We start from the raw sequence: 16,801 nt of genomic DNA on the forward strand, positions 1-16,801 counted from the left end.
AATATTGAAACACACATTTGTTAAATGTGTTTATTGCTCCCATCTTCTCCACCTTCTTTTACAGAATATTATGGGAAGGAGTCAGGATTCGATTCAGAAATATACAAAAGTGAGTAAATTATTGTTGCTGAGTTTTTATGTATGGGCTGAGGCCCCCTGGCACAAGGTCAGACAAGCTGTACCTCTTCCCAGTAGCCTGATGTTTATGAAAAGCACCACACACACCTTTAGCACTAGATGAATGACCACAATAATGACAGTAACTGAGGAGGCTCCTGTTTCTATCATGACTAGGGCTGTGATTTTGTCATGGAAACTTTTAGTAAATTTCACAGCAGAGGTGTGGGGAAAAAACAATAAGACTCTGGTGTCCCTAGCCTCCGTTTGTCAGAAGTTGGGAATGGGCAACAAGGGATGGATCCCTTGATGATTACCTCTTCTGTTCATTCCCTGTGAAGCACCTGGCATTGGCCGCTGTCAGAAGACAGAATACTGGGCTAGATGGACCTTTGATCTGACTCAGTATGGCCATTCTTATGTTCTGAAAGCAGGATGGCGATTGCAGAACGAGCCAGCCCTGCACTCACCTCACAATGGCAGCTCCTGTTCCACAGGGCTTGGGCCAGCTCCCCATGCTGGGCTTTGCAACTGGCACATGGGGTCACAGCGCCACTCAGGATTGGTTCATCCGCCTCTCAGGAGATGGATGGGCAGAAGGACCAAATCTAAGTGGCACTGCGACCCTGGGCACTAGGTTACAACATCACTCCGTTTGGGGGCCTTGACACAAATTCACGATTTCTGTGACCATCATGACCTCCGTGACAAAACTGTAGCCTTAATCGTGGCTGCATGGTTTTGCTCTTGTTTCACAGGATCACTCATTGGCCAGGAGGCAGATTTTGCCTTTTCACTGAAGCCCCTATTCTCCAGAGAGAAGGAACCTTTCACCCTTTCCTGCTTCTTTTCTTCTGATCTACTTCAACACCAACGAGATATCACCTGGTTCAGAGACGGTGTGTATTTGTATCCACGTAGCTTTCTTTGACACGAGTGCTTTCCCCATATAAGCTCTGGTCTAGTGCTTGCAGAAGAGAACTAGATGCCAAGATTCCTGGGTTGTGTTCCCAGTTCTGGCATGTCCCTTAACTTGGGCTTCCATTTCTTCATCTGTAAAACAAGGATAAGAATACATACCTGCTTTGTGGGGTGACATGAGCCTTAATTAATTCATGTTTATAAAGAATTGTTAGGAACCTTGGTTCTACATAGTGGAAGTGCAAAGTGTTGCTATTATATTCCTATAAAGCCAGAGGAGACACTGGTGAATGAAGTAAAATGAAGCCCTCCCAGATAGCCAATAGGAGGGTAGGTTACAAACAGAGCTGCAAAAATCAAGGACACTGGTCTTTGCCAGGATGCTAATTGCCTCTGTGCCTTTAAGCTGTGGGAGGCTGCACCTGTCCCAGGAGCAACACAGTAAGACTGCCTTTGTTTTACAAGTAGCCCTGCTAGAATCAGCTGTGCAAGCAGCAGACTGCGCTGTGTTCTAAAGATGGGCCTGGGTCACAGAGTTCAGATCCATATCTCCCAAGGTTTGGGGATAGAAGCAAAATATGCTGGCTTGGTGTACATTTGTGCATGGGTTCTAATCCTGGCTCTGCCACTGGCCTGCTGGGTGACCTTGGGCAAGTCATTTCCCTGCTCTGTGCCTCAGTTTCCCTATCAGTAAAATGAGGGTACCGAGCTGGTTTGTATGATAGTGTGAGATCTGCTCATGAAAAGCAGTAGGTACTGTTACTATGTGTCATGGCTCCTTGTGGCCCTCAGGACAAATGCCTGCTATTTACTGAGAGTGAACAGAGTTACTCCTCTGGCTCAGGGTCCTCCACACTGAGTAGAAGTGAGTCCCAAACCTCCTGCATTGGTGTACAGCAAGAGCAAAGGATAACAAATAGAAGGATGTGGCCACAGTGTGACTGTGTCTCAGAAGGCAGGGGGTTGAGCTTGTTCCTCATCTGGCTAATGAGCTTAGCTTGTAATGCCTGAGATCTGCTCGTAGGCAGAAGTAACTTGGGCCCAGCAACTCAAAGGTATTCATGCACCTAAATCCCATTGAAATGAAATCTCTTTGAGGATCTGGGCCTTGCTAGCTGTGCAGCAATGTTGTGTTAGGGTAGGCCCAGAGTCCCCTGCTCAGCATTTTACACCGTGCGCAAGTGCTGCACGCTCCTCTGAGCAGGATGTAGTTCAGATGGAGTTCCACTGAGTTTTCATTTCCCTGCAGGCGAGTTTCTGAAGGATTCCGATCGCCAGCAAATAAAGTGTCTGGATCGCGAGGCTTCTTTGACTGTGTTGGGTGCTTACAAAGAAGATGAGGGATTCTATACTGTCCGTGTCCCTACGTTGGACGGGTACAATGAGCAGAGTGCTTACGTGTTTGTTAGAGGTACCTACAGGTTTCTATCCTTTCAAAGCAAAAGCCCTTTTCTGATCCACAGGGTGGGAAAATTCACAGTCTCATTCACAATGAAAGGCCTTCCCACACTGCCCCCATCTTAAACCCAAGGGTGACATTTTCAAAAGTGCCTGCGTCCCGTTTGCAATAGTGACTTAGGCACTTGGGATTTTAGGCCCAAATCCAGGGCCGCCCAGAGGATTATGGGGGCCTGGGGCAAAGTGGGGGAGCTGCGGCGCTTGTACTCACCCAGCGGCGGTCCGGGTCTTCGGCAGCATTTTGGCGGCGGGGAGGCCTTCAGTCACTCCATGTCTTCGGCAGCACTGAAGGGCCCCCCGCCACAGAAATGCCGCCGAAGACCCGGAGCAACTGAAGGCCCCCCCGCCGCCAAAATGCTGCCGAAGACCCGGACCGCCACCGGGCCAGGGCTCGCGGGGCATTTTGGTGGCGGAGGGTCCTTCAGTCGCTCCGCATCTTTGGCAGCACTGCAGGGCCCCCTGCTGCCCTGGGCCTGGGGCAAATTGCCCCACTTGCCTCCCGCTCTGGGCGGCCCTGCCCAAATCCTGTTGATTTCCCATTGAGTTTCCTCTGTAGTAATCTGCATTGAACTGAGCATAAAATGGCTGCCTGCCTCTGTGGACAGCAGAGTCCTTAGTGCAGAAAATGGAAAAGAAAGGCCTACCTGTTCACCACACACAACACCCTTCCCCCTGTAATTATCTGATGTGGCCTAGGCAGTACTGGAGGTAGAGAATAGATTTCATTTGCTTTTGGAGGGGCAAATCCTGCTCCCTTCTCCACAGCAATGTGGGGTACAAGAAACACTGCAACCAAAGTAGCATAGGACTTGGGGAACTGCTGCAGGGGGTCTGCATACCATGGAGCTCAGCTCTGCAGCTCCCCTGTGCAGTGGGATTTGGGAGCAGGGTTAGGGTGGGTAAGGGGAAAGCAGAGATGGCACCAATGCTATGTAAACCCTCTTGCCAGTGATCCCCACAAGGGATGCAGAAGCAGCATGATGTGGCTACATTACCCCATTGGGCAGAGAATTCCTTCCCCCCTCTGTGCCACACGTCTCAGATTTGATGTGGGGAATCCAGTTTAGCCCTTACTGGCCAAACAGAGAATTGACAGTGGGCTTTCAGTAACAAGAGTTAATGAACAGCCATTTACTCAGATTTACAAGACAAGGTCAGGGTTGCTGAACAGTGTCCAGTTCTAACTGCAGAACCTGTTTGCTCTATCAGCATGACAAATGTTTTTCACTCTGATCTGATGCTGGATTTTTTATATATATATATACTGAGTAGGTCAGTTCTTGTTCTTCTCAAAATATTTTTAAAAATTGACCTTGTTATTAATCTGAAAAGAAATTACTCTTAATATGAATGATTCAGAATTGAATTTGCTAATATTTTCCACTCCTTGTACATTTATTAGGGTCACAGTATAATATAGGAAGCTCCTCCATTGTTGTATTCTGGAGTTGTCTTCTTTTTAGAGTTCAATACATTTATTTCCAGTTTTACAATGTGGATTTTTTCCTGACCATGCAGATCAGACTGTTTGTTTTCCCTACACACCCAAAGACAACAATGAAACAAGAAAGAATATAGATTAGATTGTAAACTCTTTGGGGCAAGGACCATCTTTTTGTTCTGCGTTTGTACAGCACCTAGCACCATGGGGGCCCTAAGCACTACTGCAATACAAATGAATAAGAAGAGGAAAGAACAGGATGACTATCTCCATGAGAGAGAGTGCGGAGTGTGGGTATCTCCTCTGTTGCAGTCTGCAGCAAGCTGAACACAAAATGGCAGCCTCTCTCTGTAGACAACAGAGTGTTTAGAGACTAAAAGATTCAGAACACAGGCAGGAAAAAACAGCTTAACAGACATTGCTCTATATTCCTTTAGATGCTGCGGCAGCAACAGCCGGTGCACCTGGATCCCCCCTCAATGTGAAATGCCACGATATAAATAAAGATTGCCTGCTCCTTTCCTGGGTAGCACCCAGCAATAGTGGAGGAAGTCCAATCTTCGGTTATTTTATTGAAAGGTCTGTATGATTATGTTATTGTAGTAAAGTGGTCGTGATAGGGTTACCGGGATACCCATAGTATTATGAGATGGCACTATGCTCCACTCCTCAATTCCTGTTTAATCAATGGGAGTTTTCTCTCCCCACCCCAATTTTGTTGTGATGCAATTAAATAAAGCAGCAAGTTCCCAGCCTGCAGTCCTGTGAGTTAGGGTGACCAGATGTCCTGATTTTATAGGGACAGTCCCGATTTTGGGGTCTTTTTCTTATATAGGCTCCTATTACCCACCACCAGGTCCCGATTTTTCACAGTTGCTGTCTGGTCACCCTACTGTGAGAAGACATATGTTTTTTTGCACGGAGTGATCCCTTTACCAAAGTTATAACCTGCAGAAGGCCCGCAGCCACATTTGGGGAACACCATGGAGGTACTACATGGTCTTGCTTCATTGCAGGTGTGAGGTGGGCACAGACGAGTGGGTGCCATGTAACGAAATGCCTGTGAAGACCTGCAGGTGCCCTGTTTTGTGTCTCATGGAGGGAAAGACATACCAGTTCCGGGTAAAGGCCGTCAACCACTCAGGCATCAGTAACCCTTCCAAGGCCAGTGACCCAGTCACAATGAAAGACCCCAATGAGGAAAAAAGAGTGATGAGTATGTATCAGAAACAGGATATTATTCCCCTATGTGCTCTGTGAGGCTGCAGAAGTAACTCGGGATGACTTATCCAAAGTGCCCTATTCTCACAAACCACTGCAGCTCCTCTGCTGCAAACATGCTTCTGCCCCGCTGGAATCACCAGCTGAAGTCATTGGTCTGGACTGAAAAAGCTGGAGACAGACTGACCTAAAACACCATTGTCAATTTGTGAACAGCACTGGGTAGGCAAACACTGTGAGTAGATCCTCAGCAGATATAAATCATCACAGCTCCAGGGAAGCCAATGAAACCAGGATGATTGACACCACCTGAGTGTCTGTCCCTATCATTCCATGTGTTACTCTCTTACCCAAACAGTGCTCAATCTCTGCTCACACACCCCTGACTGTCTGGAATGCTTGCAATGGGAAGACAAAAGTGGCAACGGGCAAACTGAATCTGGGCCTAAAACGTGTCTAACTCAAAATGATTGGTTTTGTATTTTTAATGTCAAGGAAGTTCCTATAATTTTTTTTATTAGTTTTCAGTTTGTCACACTTCTCTTGGTACAAACTGGTAGAGAAGGCCAAACTACCCCAGCGTATGGGCTTTGTGTGCATATAGGGAAACCCAGGATTCTTGTCTCTGTCTTTCCACTAAACTTGTGGCTTTTTCTCTTGGTGAATAATATTGATTTTTTTAAAATCACTAGCCATCCCTTATGATGACGGAAAGAAGATTACAATTTCCAAAGATGAACTGGAAGGTAATTTCAAACTTAAACTTAACCCTCCTTTTATAAATAATGCTTATAGTACAAGGATGCCAAAATAATACTTCAGAAGACTCTGGAAGGAAATATGCACAGGAAAATGTTTTCTTACACTCTAAGAAAACAGAAGCATTCCAAAATACAAGGCCAGTTTATAATGGAGCCGTTAGGTACTGTTAGACTTGTGATTGTGTCAAGCCTAGAAACTTCAGTCTAAGGAGTAGTGTAGAGTTTTTATTAAAAGCAAAGGATTATGGGATAAAATTTTGAGAAGTGTCCAAGTCCCATTTTTAAAAGTGACTAAGGCCCAGATTTTTACAGGTATTTAGGCATTGTTCTGCTCTGCATTGCAATGTCACTGAGGCCTGGTCTACACGGTGGGGGGGGGGAGGGAGGAATCAATCTAAGTTACGCAACTTCAGCTATGTGAATAACGTAGCTGAAGTCGACATACTTAGGTCGACTTACCATGGTGTTTTCACCATGGTAAGTTGACTGCTACCGCTCCCCCATTGACTTTGCCTGCGCCTCTCGCCAAGCTGGAGTACAGGAGTCGATGGGAGAGTGCTCGGGGATCGATTTATCACATCTAGACTATACGTGATAAATGGATCCCCGCTAGATCGATCGCTGCCCGCCGATCCAGCCGGTAGTGAAGACATACCCTCCGTGTTAACCATGGTGTTTTTTTAAATCCCAGATGCTTTTTTAAATCCCACTAGGCACCAAAATACCTTTAAAAATCTGGCTGTAAGTCTCATTTTCAAAAGTGACTTAGGCACTTAGGAACCTAAGCCCCATTGAAAATCAATAGGTGCCTAACTCACTTTTGAAAATGGTATGTAGGGACTTTTGCAAATTTTACTCGTGCAGACAAATTTTTCCTCATTTAGTGCAACCCCATTGTGAGGTTGCTGAGGGTTAGAATTCCGCCCAGACACAGCCATCTGGAACTCTGTGTTACCAGCTGAACTCCTGCGAGGGAGCTGTATCTGGAGCTTGAGGAACGTGGCCATAGGATTAAGAAGGACAACAAGGTTCTAGTAATGTGCATCACAAAAATCCTCTAGTGTTTTGAAACTGGGTGTAATGGAAAGAGGAACTGGCAAAGTAATGTACTCGGCTCAGTGGTTTGAGCATTGGCCTGCTAAACCCAGGGTTGTGAGTTTAATCCTTGAGGGGGCCATTTAGGGAACTGGGGTAAAAATTTGTCTGGGGATTGGTCCTGCTTTGAGCAAGGGGTTGGACTAGATGACCTCCTGAGGTCCCTTCCAACCTTGATACTCTATGATTCTAAGATGGACACTGCAGGCCAGATCCTGGGCCCTTTGTACCTCCAGAGCAAGTGAGAGTACGATGACAGCTACATCCCTTTATTTAAACAAGAAGATGAGAGCAAAGAATTAAATAATTTATCATTAAAAATTATCAGAACATTGACAACCAAATGAATGCATAGGAGGAAGTTTTCCCGCTCTGTCCCCAATGCATGCAAAGGGTTAAAGGCCTCTCCTTTACACCAAAGGAGTTTCCCTGATACTGAAAAAGCATAACATCCCTATTTAATAGGAGACTCCTTTCTTGGTATGTTATCACTGAACCGATATCAAATTCTGGCTTCCCACAGGCAAGATTAAAATTCCTCTGCCACCCACTAATGTTCACGTGAGTGAGATCAGAGAAGATTACGTGGTCCTCTCCTGGGATGAACCAGATCCCAGAGGCAAGGAGCCACTGAGTTATTATGTGGAAAAGGTAAGGAAATAATCTACGGAAGGGTGAATATTACCACTCTGGAGACTGGAAGTGGAACACATCCACTTTCACCTCTAGGTTACCGCTCAGAGTCCAGCATAGGTCAGTAGTGACAGAATGCTGTTTTGATGGCTTGCCAGTGGTGGGCTATGTACAATGAGTGGGTGAGTCTCAATTCCTTGAAGACAGGCTTTCCACATCACAAAGGCACTAGCACAACTGGTGCCCTTGAGGGTAGCCTCAGCAGAGAGGCAACGAGGTATGGATGCTGAGCTACGCTCTCTCTCCTAAGCATGGCCAGTCCAGATCTGGAACAAGATACATGGAGAGGGCAGTGTGTGAGGAAACTGCCAGTGCGATCCACATTGTGTGGGTAACTGGAGGCCTACTGCCTCCAAAATGGCCCTGTCAGCCTTTCACTAGTACTAAATTTACAAGAGCGTAAATCCAGATCCTGATGCCTGGCCCATGATGATGAGCTGACGCGCAGGCGGGAAGGAAGGACTCTTCCTTCCATAGGCCACATGTGGAAGGCTACTCCACCTATATGGATGGACTAATCTCCACTCGGCCTTACCCAGCCATCAGCAGTAGAGAGGATGGGAGGAACTGCACAGTACCAAACAGTCTGGCTTCTCCTCCGTCCCTTCCCTGCTCCTTTCATATCTTACTCCCACATGTCCATTCCCCACCTGCACAGTAGCACTGCACCACCTCTGCTGCAAAGGGGCCCTTTGTGGCTGATGAGGAAGGGGCTAGATTGGTCCCCAAGAAATATTTAGTTCAGGTAAAAAAGATCTTTATTTCTCAAATACAGTACACAGTTACACTGTAGGGCCAGGGAGTAACCGCTCCAGACAGTTTTCATCTCTCTGGATTGTAAATCACCATCTTTTCCTTTCCAGTCCATTGCAGGCAGCAACAGTTGGCAAAATGTCAATCTGGAGACGGCGGTGAATTCCCCAAGATTTGCACTCTTTGATCTTGTGAAAGGAAAATCGTACTGTTTCCGAGTGCGATCTGCTAACAAATACGGAGTAAGCGAGCCGTCCTTGCCCAGTGAGCCCATTACTGCTGGAACAGCATTAGGTAACGATATAAAACAAATGACACTAATAACATGGAAAAGGTGATACATCATAACACTAGCATTGGCTTATTTTCTCTTTCCTTTGTGCATTGCGGTACACCATTACAGCTCTCACTTGGACTTCAGGAAGTCTCTCAAAGCCTTCAATCCACACTTAATTACATTGCAGTTGCTCAGCACACAGTGTAAATCTAACCAACCAATGAGGCTGGAATTAAAGTTATTAAAAAGAGGAAACCGATCAAGTTCCTATATTCCATTCCAAGCATACTTCTGGGACTCGCTCAAATGTCTCCTGTGTCGTGCATGCTCTAAGACATATGTAGCACATAGCAGAACAAGAAGGAAGGCCACAGCCTCATTCTGCAATGGTGGATGATGGAGTCAGTCTCTGGGGACTCCAGGATGAGCAGCAGCAGGACATGGGATGTTTGGTTGGGTGGGGACAATTGTGTAATATTTGGGCTGTGATGTCTAGAATACGAGGAGGCAAAGTCTCATACCCATGTTTCCCATGTGTCACGCTAAAGTTAGGCCACTAGGCCTCGTGCTGGCCTTTTTAATTCTCTCGTTTAAAGGTGGCCTGAAGTTAATTGACGGTGTTCTGTGTCTCTGGCTGCTCCCATCTAGTGTGACCTTTGTATTTTGGTCCCAAAACAGCATGTGGAGTTGGGAATTGGGGCCTGATTCTCCTCTGATTTAGGTAGGTGTAAACCCCAGGAGTAACTCCAGTGATATCAATGGAGTTACACTGGTATGAGAGAAGAATGAGGCCTTATAAATCCAGAGACAGACAGACAGACAAACCCACAGGCTGCAAACAGGAGTGTGCTCTGCTTTGGGAAATGATGCCCCGGCCATGGGGGTATCAAACATCCCAAGTCACCCCTGGAACTGAGTTACAATTTGTAAATAGAATAAACTTATTTTGTTCCATTTTTTCTCCTTTTTCAGCTCCCCTCCCACCTCCCTCTCAGGTTCTAGCTTTCAGAGACAGCAAGACGTCTGTTGTTGTGCATTGGGATAAGCTGAAGGAGGGTCAGGAGCCCCTCGGCTATTACATATATTGTCGGGAGGTTGGGACAGATGAATGGCAGACTGTCAACAATAAACCTGTGACATGTAACAAGTGAGTTCAGCAATTGACCTCCATTCAGCAAATATGGTGCATTCACTTGGATTTCTCTGTTTATGGTAGGAATGGAGTGCAGATAAAAAAAGAATTTCCCTATACATATGCGCACATGTAGCATACATCTGTTTTTAGAACCGAACCACTGTTCAGATTCTGGAATGTCCAGATTTAATTTAACATCTGAGGCAAGTTAACATGTGGGGCAGCAAAGTAGCACAGGTTTCCATGTGTTGTCAGAGCACAGTCATTACTGGGGAGGTAAATCTCGCCGTGTCTGTGGAACGACAGACCATTTGTATTTGCTCTATGGTAGAACAATGTGTCATCTTTCAAGAATGGGGAGTAAGGGAATCCCTCTTGTTATAGGGCCTGATGTTAATGAAATTACAAAATGCCTATAATAATACCTAGCTCTTATATAGCACTTTACCAAGAAGGGCAGTATCATTATCCCCATTTTACAGATGGGGAAACTGAGGCACAGGGAAGGGAAAGTGACTTGCACAAGGTCACCAGCAGTTCAGTGGAAGAGTCAGGTCTCCTGAGTCCCAGTCCAGTGGTCTATCCACTAGGCCACACTGCCTCAGAAAGTGCAATTTTGGACAGTAGGCAGGTATGGTCTGAAATAGATGCTTCTCAGGGAATGCGTTTTAGGGGATGCTCAGCACATGCTCAGTCACCCCATGAGTAAAATGCACTGGTGCTCAAAAAGGGCAGATGCCATCAGAGCATAGATACCTGTTAGGCTGAAATTCAATGGGGCCGGATTCTCATTTACGCAAAGGTCGCTTCACAGCAGTCTGGCAGCACAAAGAGATGTCAAAGTGAGTGTAAACTTTAAGTGCCCTTTCCATGGGCAGAGCAGTGTAAAGGGACCTTAGTGTGAATGAGACTTTGATCCAATAAGAAGAGCTAGGAGACAGCCATTAAACACCTTCTCTTTCCAAGTTTGCCCTGGTGCAGAAGGCCTTCACTAAAGTGTCTTTTATTGGGTCCAGATGTTGAGAGGTACCGAATGCCCACAACTCCGATTGATTTCATTGGGAATAGTAGTGCCTAGAATCAGCTGAGTAACTCTCAAGATCTGACCCCTATTTACTGATTGGTCAATAGGTATCATTTGTGTGAGTCAATGCACTTTAAGCTATAGGGGTAAATAACCACATGACACAGAAATAAATAACACACTGATAAAATTGATGAAATGCCGTTTTTTTTCCAAAGGGCTCTTTGCCTTACTTTGAACAGCTATGTGCAAGCAAATTAATGATCTCTCATAGGTTTACTGTTCCAGGGCTCCAGCCTGGGAAGGAGTATGTATTTTGTGTGAAATCTGTCAATGAAGCAGGAGTGGGTGACAGCTCACCAGAATCTGACCCTATCATTGTGAGGCCGGCTATCTGTAAGTATTGCATTGCACACGCACACGCACACAAAACTAGCTCTCTCATCAGAGTATCTTTTATGCACAGCTGGGTCTAGCCACTTGTAAATGATCCCACCCTTAGGCAGCTAGAGGTAGAGGGGGCTTTATTCTCTCCTGCCTTGCAGCGTGTCTCATCATATGCACTTGTGCAAAGTGGCTGTAGAACATTATCACTCTGATTTGTTAGTGTTTCACATTGCATTGCATGCATTTGGCACAGGTAAGTGACCACACAAAATGCAAGAGAGCAGAGAATCTGGTTCAGTATCTTCCACTTCTCTGGTGCAGACGTCATTAGTAGCCTCCCAGCAGTCACGTCTTGTGCCTTCATCGTTCTCCATTATCTCATACTGCTGCCTTCACCCCACCCTCTCTTGAATCTGCCCTGCACCAGTTAAAACTATAAAGCTCTGAAACACCCAGGAGTTTTCCCACAATTTAAATGAAAATCAGCCCCATTTGAAGGCCCCTTTACATTGCTAGAGTAGTGTAAAGGGGCCTTAGTGCAAATGAAAATCAAGCCTGGTGTGAACATGCATGGCACAGATAAGTCACTCTAACTGATTCAACATTAACAGCTCTTTTCTGGATCACCAGCAGGATCCCAAATCTACATCATACAATATCTATTTTCCTCTCTCTTTCTTTGTCATCACCTTAGCTCGTCCGTCAGCCCCACGTGATTTTGCCCTGCTGAGCTGTGGGAAGAACGACATGACTATTGGGTGGAAAGCCCCAAAGCACAAAGGAGGAAGAAAGATTCTGGGCTACTTCCTGGATCAGCATGATGCTGCTGAGCTAGGCTGGCATGAAGTCAACATCAGACCTATTGCTCAACGAGTTTACAAGGTATTGATTTCATAATGCGATACCGCAATTCTGTGTGAGGCAGTGGTGGCTATATGAAGAGGTGAGCCATTTTCCTCCTCCAGCCTTGACTCTTCTGTAGCCCAGACCCCCTCCCCATCTTGCTCTTTCCCTGTTCTTCATCCCACACTTTTGAGTGTCCCCAGTAAGTCTGACAACTTCTCTGTTGAGGATGCAATTCAGTTCAAGTTTGTCCCACATTCTGATGCCCAGTGCATTCTCGGGCTGTTTGGAGAGTTCTGAGTAATACAAAGTTGCTGCTATTTCTAATTCATCATAATTCAGCATCAAACATGTCCCTTACTAATTATTCTACAGGGTTACTAAGAACCTGTGAGGTCTCATTCCGGCTCAACAGAAAGAGCAATCAAGCCCTTTATGGCATGGGGTGTGGGGGCTACCACCCGAGGACCTAGGCCACACAGTAGGTCAGAGCTCAGCTGTGTGGACTGAAGAGCTTCCCTCTTGCGAGGTGTAGGATATCTGTTGCAGGCTGCATGCGTTAGAGAAGAAAGCCAGGAGAAGCAGCTTTAAGTGTGACTTGAAGCGGAAGTAGAGGGACATGGCTCTTGGGCACCGAGCTGGCAGGAGTGGCAGACGTAGGGATTTCTGAGCAAAGAAATGGCCTGCTGTGGTTTGTTCCTACTTTGTTCAGGGAAACAAGACGTAAATACCAGATTACACCAAGACTATACCTGACTCGTATCACTCATTCCTCCTCCTAACAGAAACAACCCTGCAAGACCCCAAATTTTGGCTAACCACTTGGGCCAAAGGGGCAACAGTATGTTTTAAGGATATCTTAATTGGCAGGTTGCTCTTGTCTTTCCTAATACAATGTGTACGCAGGATGTTTTTAACAGATGCATTGAATTATCTACAAAAACTCTTTGTTAATAGGTTGGGAGGGGATTTTATAAGTCCTTTCCATGCCATCCTAACAACATGCCCTTAAAGATCCCAGTTACAAACACACTGTACAATACAAGGCTATGCTAATAATCTGTTTCTGTCCTCAAAGGTTACCAACCTCAATGAAGGACATTTCTATGAGTTCCGTGCTTGTGCGACTAACATGGCGGGAGTGGGGAAAGTATCTGAACCCAGTGACTTGTTCAAGTGTGAGGAATGGACAATGCCACAGCCAGGTAAGGACAACATATCAGGAACAGCCAGAAAACAATTCCAGGGACATTCACTATCCCCCTTTCATAAGATAAACTGACTTACTCTTCGGTGATGATATGAGATTTTTGGAAAACTGTGGATTTGGTCGTATTGATGAGCTCCGGTAAGAACCCTGGATCCAAACACACCAAACTTTGGGGAAGTTTGGATCAGGAGCCGTATTGTGATCTGTATAGCCGACAGACCCAGAAGCCCAGATCAGAGCTTGTGATAAATAAAGGGGAGGGAGGTAACTCCCCTTGATGGACACCCAGCCAGCTGTTCTTTATTTGCTTTACCTGTAAAGCAAGTAAAGAACAGCTCCCAAGAGGGATTTAACAGCTAACTGGCTGGCTGGGTGTCCATCAAAGGGAGCTACCTCCTCCCTACCCTCCTTTATTTATCACAGAGCTCCTTCCACATTTTGGGAAGGCTGGGGTTGAAATCTGTGCCAGAATTTTGCAGCTTGGGCCCACCTCCCAGTCATGCTGGTGACTTGGGAATCTGAATCCCCTTCACTAAAATGTTAGCGTACATGTCACCAGGCAAGGAGATACAAACCGTGCTAGTCCTGGAGAAGCACCTCTTACCTCATGCGCAGAGGTGCAGCTCCTCATGGCCCGTTACCTTTGGGCCATCTGTTTTCCTGGGACTGTATTAAAGGAACAAAGGAAAAAGAAAAGTCATCTGCTACAAAATAAAGCAGGGACCTCAGGCGCTGAGAGCGCTTCCTCAGAGCACGAGGAGAAGCCCTATGGAACAGGGATCATCTTTTTGTTCTGTTTGTACAGCGCTTAGCACCATGTGACCCTGGTCCATAATGGTGCTACAGTAATACAGATAATAAAGAAGAAGAAGGATCATTGCTACACTATGCCATGTAGCCAGTTGGGAGCCCTATGCTCTGGAATCCTGTTGCCAGAGAATGGGGAACCCTGATGCACTATGTAAACCTCTCTGTATGTTACATCATTACAAACAACGTTAAATAGGACAACGTGGCCACTTTCATACAAATCTTGCTGGAGGAAGGACGTCTTCTGAGCCCACCATTCATTCGTTGCCTTCAACCCTGCGATCTGAGGCTCACACCAGAGGCATGTTACTGCAACATCTGTTCTGATGTCCCTGTTTGACAGTCTACCCTTCCTCCAAACAGGCCCCCCCTATGATGTGAGGTTCACCGAGGTGCGGGACGCTAACCTGATGCTGCACTGGGAAGCACCGTTGTATACAGGAGCAGGTCCAGTCACTGGATATTACATTGATGTCTGCGAAGAGGGGTCAGAGGAATGGAAGCAACTAAATAAGCAGCCGACAGCCAGCACCCACATGAGGGTTTGTATATAAGCCTAGCAGGCAAGCATTCCTTATTATTTAGCATGGTGTTCATTCGTTACATTGGGTTTCTGCAGGTTTCTGACCTGGAGACAGGGAAATGCTACATTTTCCGAGTACGGGCATTGAACAAGGCAGGGATTGGTCCACCTTCCATCCCCTCGGATCCTGTGGTGGTTGAAACCAAACCAGGTATGAGCCTAAGAGTGAACAAATTCTGTCTTTGTTGAGTGCCTCTCAATAAAAAGACACTAGGGTCAATTGTGCAGGCTGTGGTGTGAAGGGAAAACAGAGTATTCTAGCTACAATACGTCTCCGGTACCATAGGGTCTGAGCACCTCGCAATCTCCAACATGTTTATCCTTCCTTGCAGCACACTGTGAAGTAGGGAAATGCTAGATTTCCCTGTAGCACAGAGACACTCAGTGATTTGCTACACTTCACACACAAGTCCTTGGTAGAGCAGGGACTTGAACACAGGTTTCCCCAGTCTAAGGTGAGAGTCCTACCCAATGGACCATCCTTTCTCACTACTGATTAGCTGAGTTTACAGTTCATCTTGTGCTATGATAAAAGTTTGCAATGTGTGTGAGAGTACCCACTACACCTGCCGTGCAAACAAAATCACAGGAGAGTAGGGCTGGGGGCGGGAGATATCTCAAAAGATCCTCTAGTCCAGCCCCCCACACTGAGGCAGAATTAAGTATAACGGACCAGCTGGCTTGCACTTAGTGCATATTAACATGCTTTACAGTTGGACCATGTGCAATAAAAATGGGCCCATTTTGTGTTTCAGTCTTTATGGATGTAGTCTGTTCTGTCCTGCTAAATGAGATTAATTTAGCCCTGGCATTTATTTCATTTCAGTGCAGTTACACCAAGGATGAATTTAACCCTTTGCTTTAGGGGAAAAAATGTTTATCACAACAGCCCAAGCATCCACAGGAAGGGGGTTTGCTACATATCTCAGAGATGCTGTGCTGTGATTTTTAACGGGGTACACCAAGACAGGTTTCTCTAAAAATCTTATTAATACTCTGATAAAAACTTGCTTATTAAATGTTTAGTTCCATTTTTATTTATTTTTAACAATAGCAAATGGAGTGACAAGATTAAAGAGCATCTCTGTAGGGGAAAAATACCAAGAAAAACCACCACCTAGCATTTAACTTCAATAAAGGGAACCACACAAAAATGAGGAAGGTAGTTAAATGGAAATTAAAAGGAACCGTCAACAAGGGTGAAATAACTGCAAGGAGACTATATAAAAACACCATAGTGGCTCAAACTAAATATATACCTCAAATAAAAAAATAGTAGGAGAACCAAAAACCACCCCCATGGCTAAACAGCAGAGTAAAAGAGGCAGTTAGAGGAGAAAAAGGCATCCTTTAGAAATTTGAGGTCAAAACCAAGTGAGGAAAATAGAAAGGAGCATGAACACTGGCAAGTCAAGTGTAAAAGTAAAATAAGGCAGGCCAAGAAAGAATCTGAAGAGCAACTAACTAAAGACACAAAAACTAACAGCACAGTATTTTTAAGTAGATCAGAAGCAAGAAGCCTGCAAAATTGTCAGTGTGGGCGCTGGATGACTGAGCACTCAGGGAAGACAAGGCTGTTGTAGAGAAGCTAAATGAATTCTTTGCATTGGCCTTCACTGCAGAGGATGTGGGGGAGACTCCCACAGCTGAGGCATTCTTTTGATGGGACAAATGTGAGGAACTGTCCCAGACTGAGTTGTCAAGAGAGGAGGTTTTTGAACAAATAGATAAATTAAACAGTAATAAGTCACCAGGGCCAGATATTATTCACCCAAGAGTTCTGAAAGAACTAAAATATGAAATTGCAGAACTATTAACAGTATGTAACCTATCACTTAAATCAGCCTCTATAGCAGATGACAGGAGGGTAGCTAATGTAATACTAATTTTTGAAAAAGACTCTAGAGGCGATCCTGGCAATTACAGGCTGGTAAGCCTAACTTCAGTACCAGGCAAATTCGTTTAAACTATAGTAAAGAACAGAATTATCAGACACATAGATAAACATGATATGCTGGGGAAGAGTCAATACAGCATTTGTAAAGGGAAATCATGCCTCACCAATCAATTAG

General features: G+C 45.5%; 2 protein-coding genes across 2 annotated transcripts in view; one reads left to right on the plus strand and one right to left on the minus strand.

Annotated features, from left to right (window-relative positions):
* The window catches only part of GRHL3 (grainyhead like transcription factor 3), a 211,551-nt gene that overhangs the window by 154,633 nt on the left and 40,117 nt on the right, over positions 1-16,801 (minus strand). The window lies entirely within an intron of this gene.
* The window catches only part of MYOM3 (myomesin 3), a 56,665-nt gene that overhangs the window by 13,966 nt on the left and 25,898 nt on the right, over positions 1-16,801 (plus strand). The window contains exons 7-20 of the mRNA XM_044997779.1: positions 65-109; positions 876-1,016; positions 2,288-2,449; positions 4,375-4,516; positions 4,954-5,153; positions 5,851-5,904; positions 7,538-7,665; positions 8,571-8,754; positions 9,710-9,884; positions 11,171-11,292; positions 11,978-12,165; positions 13,205-13,331; positions 14,510-14,688; positions 14,766-14,880. Coding sequence (XP_044853714.1) covers positions 65-109; positions 876-1,016; positions 2,288-2,449; positions 4,375-4,516; positions 4,954-5,153; positions 5,851-5,904; positions 7,538-7,665; positions 8,571-8,754; positions 9,710-9,884; positions 11,171-11,292; positions 11,978-12,165; positions 13,205-13,331; positions 14,510-14,688; positions 14,766-14,880 — 1,962 coding nt within the window. The remainder of the gene's footprint in view (positions 1-64; positions 110-875; positions 1,017-2,287; positions 2,450-4,374; positions 4,517-4,953; positions 5,154-5,850; positions 5,905-7,537; positions 7,666-8,570; positions 8,755-9,709; positions 9,885-11,170; positions 11,293-11,977; positions 12,166-13,204; positions 13,332-14,509; positions 14,689-14,765; positions 14,881-16,801) is intronic.

Source organism: Mauremys mutica, chromosome 23, assembly GCF_020497125.1.
Source record: "Mauremys mutica isolate MM-2020 ecotype Southern chromosome 23, ASM2049712v1, whole genome shotgun sequence".
In the NCBI taxonomy this organism is placed as follows: domain Eukaryota; kingdom Metazoa; phylum Chordata; order Testudines; family Geoemydidae; genus Mauremys; species Mauremys mutica.